This window comes from Bison bison, unplaced genomic scaffold (assembly GCF_000754665.1).
Source record: "Bison bison bison isolate TAMUID 2011002044 unplaced genomic scaffold, Bison_UMD1.0 scf7180017864371, whole genome shotgun sequence".
Taxonomy (NCBI): domain Eukaryota; kingdom Metazoa; phylum Chordata; class Mammalia; order Artiodactyla; family Bovidae; genus Bison; species Bison bison.
In genome coordinates this window covers 1,426,700-1,428,416 of record NW_011494943.1, presented here as the reverse complement: position 1 = coordinate 1,428,416, position 1,717 = coordinate 1,426,700, and the positions used below count along the sequence as shown (strand labels likewise).

Sequence of the window (1,717 nt, the reverse complement as noted above, 5' to 3'; positions counted from 1 at the left end):
GGGGGGCAGGGGTGGCCGGTGGGCTGGGGGCGCCGGTGGGTGTCACAGCCGGGTACCCACTGTCTTTCTGTTTCTCTCCCACCAGCTCCCCTCCTCCGTCTGCACTCAGGCTGCCCTGGTGCCTTAAGAAGAACAAAGACGTGTAACTCTGCTCGCGGGCCCGCCCCCAGCCCTCACCAGCCCTCCCCCGGACCTGGGGCCCCCAGCCCTCCGCCTGGGCCCAGGGCGGGTGTGTGTGTGCCCTCTCCCGAAGCTGGACCCAGTGTCCCTGCTTGTCTGGCCCGAGCGCAGGGTGCAGGGAGCGGGCAGCGTGTCCCGGGGGCTGGGTGTCCGGAGGTGTCGGATTTCTGCGCAGTGCTGGTTTGAAGAGGGCTCGTTTCTGACAGTTTGTAAATTCTTGGAAAGACCTCTTTTCCTTAAACAGAGGCAGATGACCCGGAAACTGTAAACACCATGGAGAGAGGGCAGAGGCTGGGGTTTGCCAGGTGCCCGGGGCCCTGGGGGACCCTGTGCCTCAGGCTGGTGGCCGCGGGGGCTGCCCAGCCCGGGGAGGAGCCGGCCGGAGCGGGGTGGCCCAGGAAGCGGGTCCTCTTGGTCCTGCCACCCCGGCAGGTGGGGCGCCCTAATCTCAGAGGGCACCTGTCCCCACGGGGAGCAAGCTGAGTGGCGGCCAGCCCCAGCCTGGCTGTAGGCAGTGGTGCCAGGGCCGTGCCCCTCCCCTGGACTCCAGCAGGGTCTCCAGGTGGTTCTGTGACAAGGGCTGGTGGGAGCTCTGACATCAAGGTGAGGCCCTGCTCCCCGCTTCTGCAGTTGTGTCATCTCGGACAAGCTGTGGCTCAGGCAAGCTCTTGAGCTCAAAGCCTCAGTTTCCTCGTCTGTAAAATGGGAATAAGGAGAGTGCCTCCAGGGGCTGAGTGAGGTCATTTATGCCAAGCGTCTGGAGTGGGATTGGCGTGTGCGCACACTGGCCACAGCAGTGCTCACTGTTGTCATGACCATCTCTTTGCTGCCAGAGGGAATCTCTGGGGCCTGGAGACCCTCCGCCCTATCTGGGGGGGCTCTCCCTCACCCCAAGTGTCCCCCTTCATCCTCCTTTCTTCTCATCCTTCTGCCCTGACTGTTGGTGGCAGAGGCAGGCACACGGCAACGCCACCACCCTGCCTGGCCCTGTGGACGGCTGCGGAGAACAGCGCCGTCCACACCGGTGGCCACTCCAGCCTTTGGGGGAAGGGCAGACACATGGCTCCACGGTCAGGGGCTGTGCCCTGTGGAGCTCCGGCTAGGAGCCCTCCATGAGCAACACCCCTCACCCCATGTGTCCCTGCCACCTGGGGGCAGACAGCTGTCTTCCTCTGGCTCCTGTGCGACCGGCGGGCGGCCGGGGCTCCATGCGGGCTCAGCAAGCGGCTCGTGACGCGGAAGCTCTGGCGTCTGTGTTCACAATTGGGGACACAGGCGCTGGGGGTGGGCTGCCCGTCCCGGACACACTCTCGGGGCTGGTGAAGCCGGGTGAGAGCTGACGGGCCCGAGCCCCCTCGGGGCCTTGTTGACATGTCCCGATGTCCGCTGCGCGGCCTCTGGAGGCTTTGCTGGAGTTTATTCTCTTCTCCCAGCAGCGTGGTGAGAGAGGTCACACCAGTTCCGTTTTGCGGAGAGACTGAGCCGTCTGTCTGCTCAGGCCGGGCCAGCCGGCGAGCGTGTGGGTCCTCCCGGTTCT

At 65.5% G+C, this 1,717-nt stretch overlaps 2 protein-coding genes across 2 annotated transcripts in view; one reads left to right on the top strand and one right to left on the bottom strand.

Moving 5' to 3' along the window:
- Nucleotides 1-1,717, top strand: part of RGS9 (regulator of G-protein signaling 9) — a 50,419-nt gene that overhangs the window by 20,899 nt on the left and 27,803 nt on the right.
- The window catches only part of LOC105000281, a 2,552-nt gene continuing 1,072 nt past the window's right edge, over nt 238-1,717 (bottom strand). The window contains exon 2 of the mRNA XM_010856059.1: nt 238-1,717. Within this exon, the coding sequence (XP_010854361.1) occupies nt 1,101-1,717 (617 nt within the window). The 3' untranslated portion in view covers nt 238-1,100.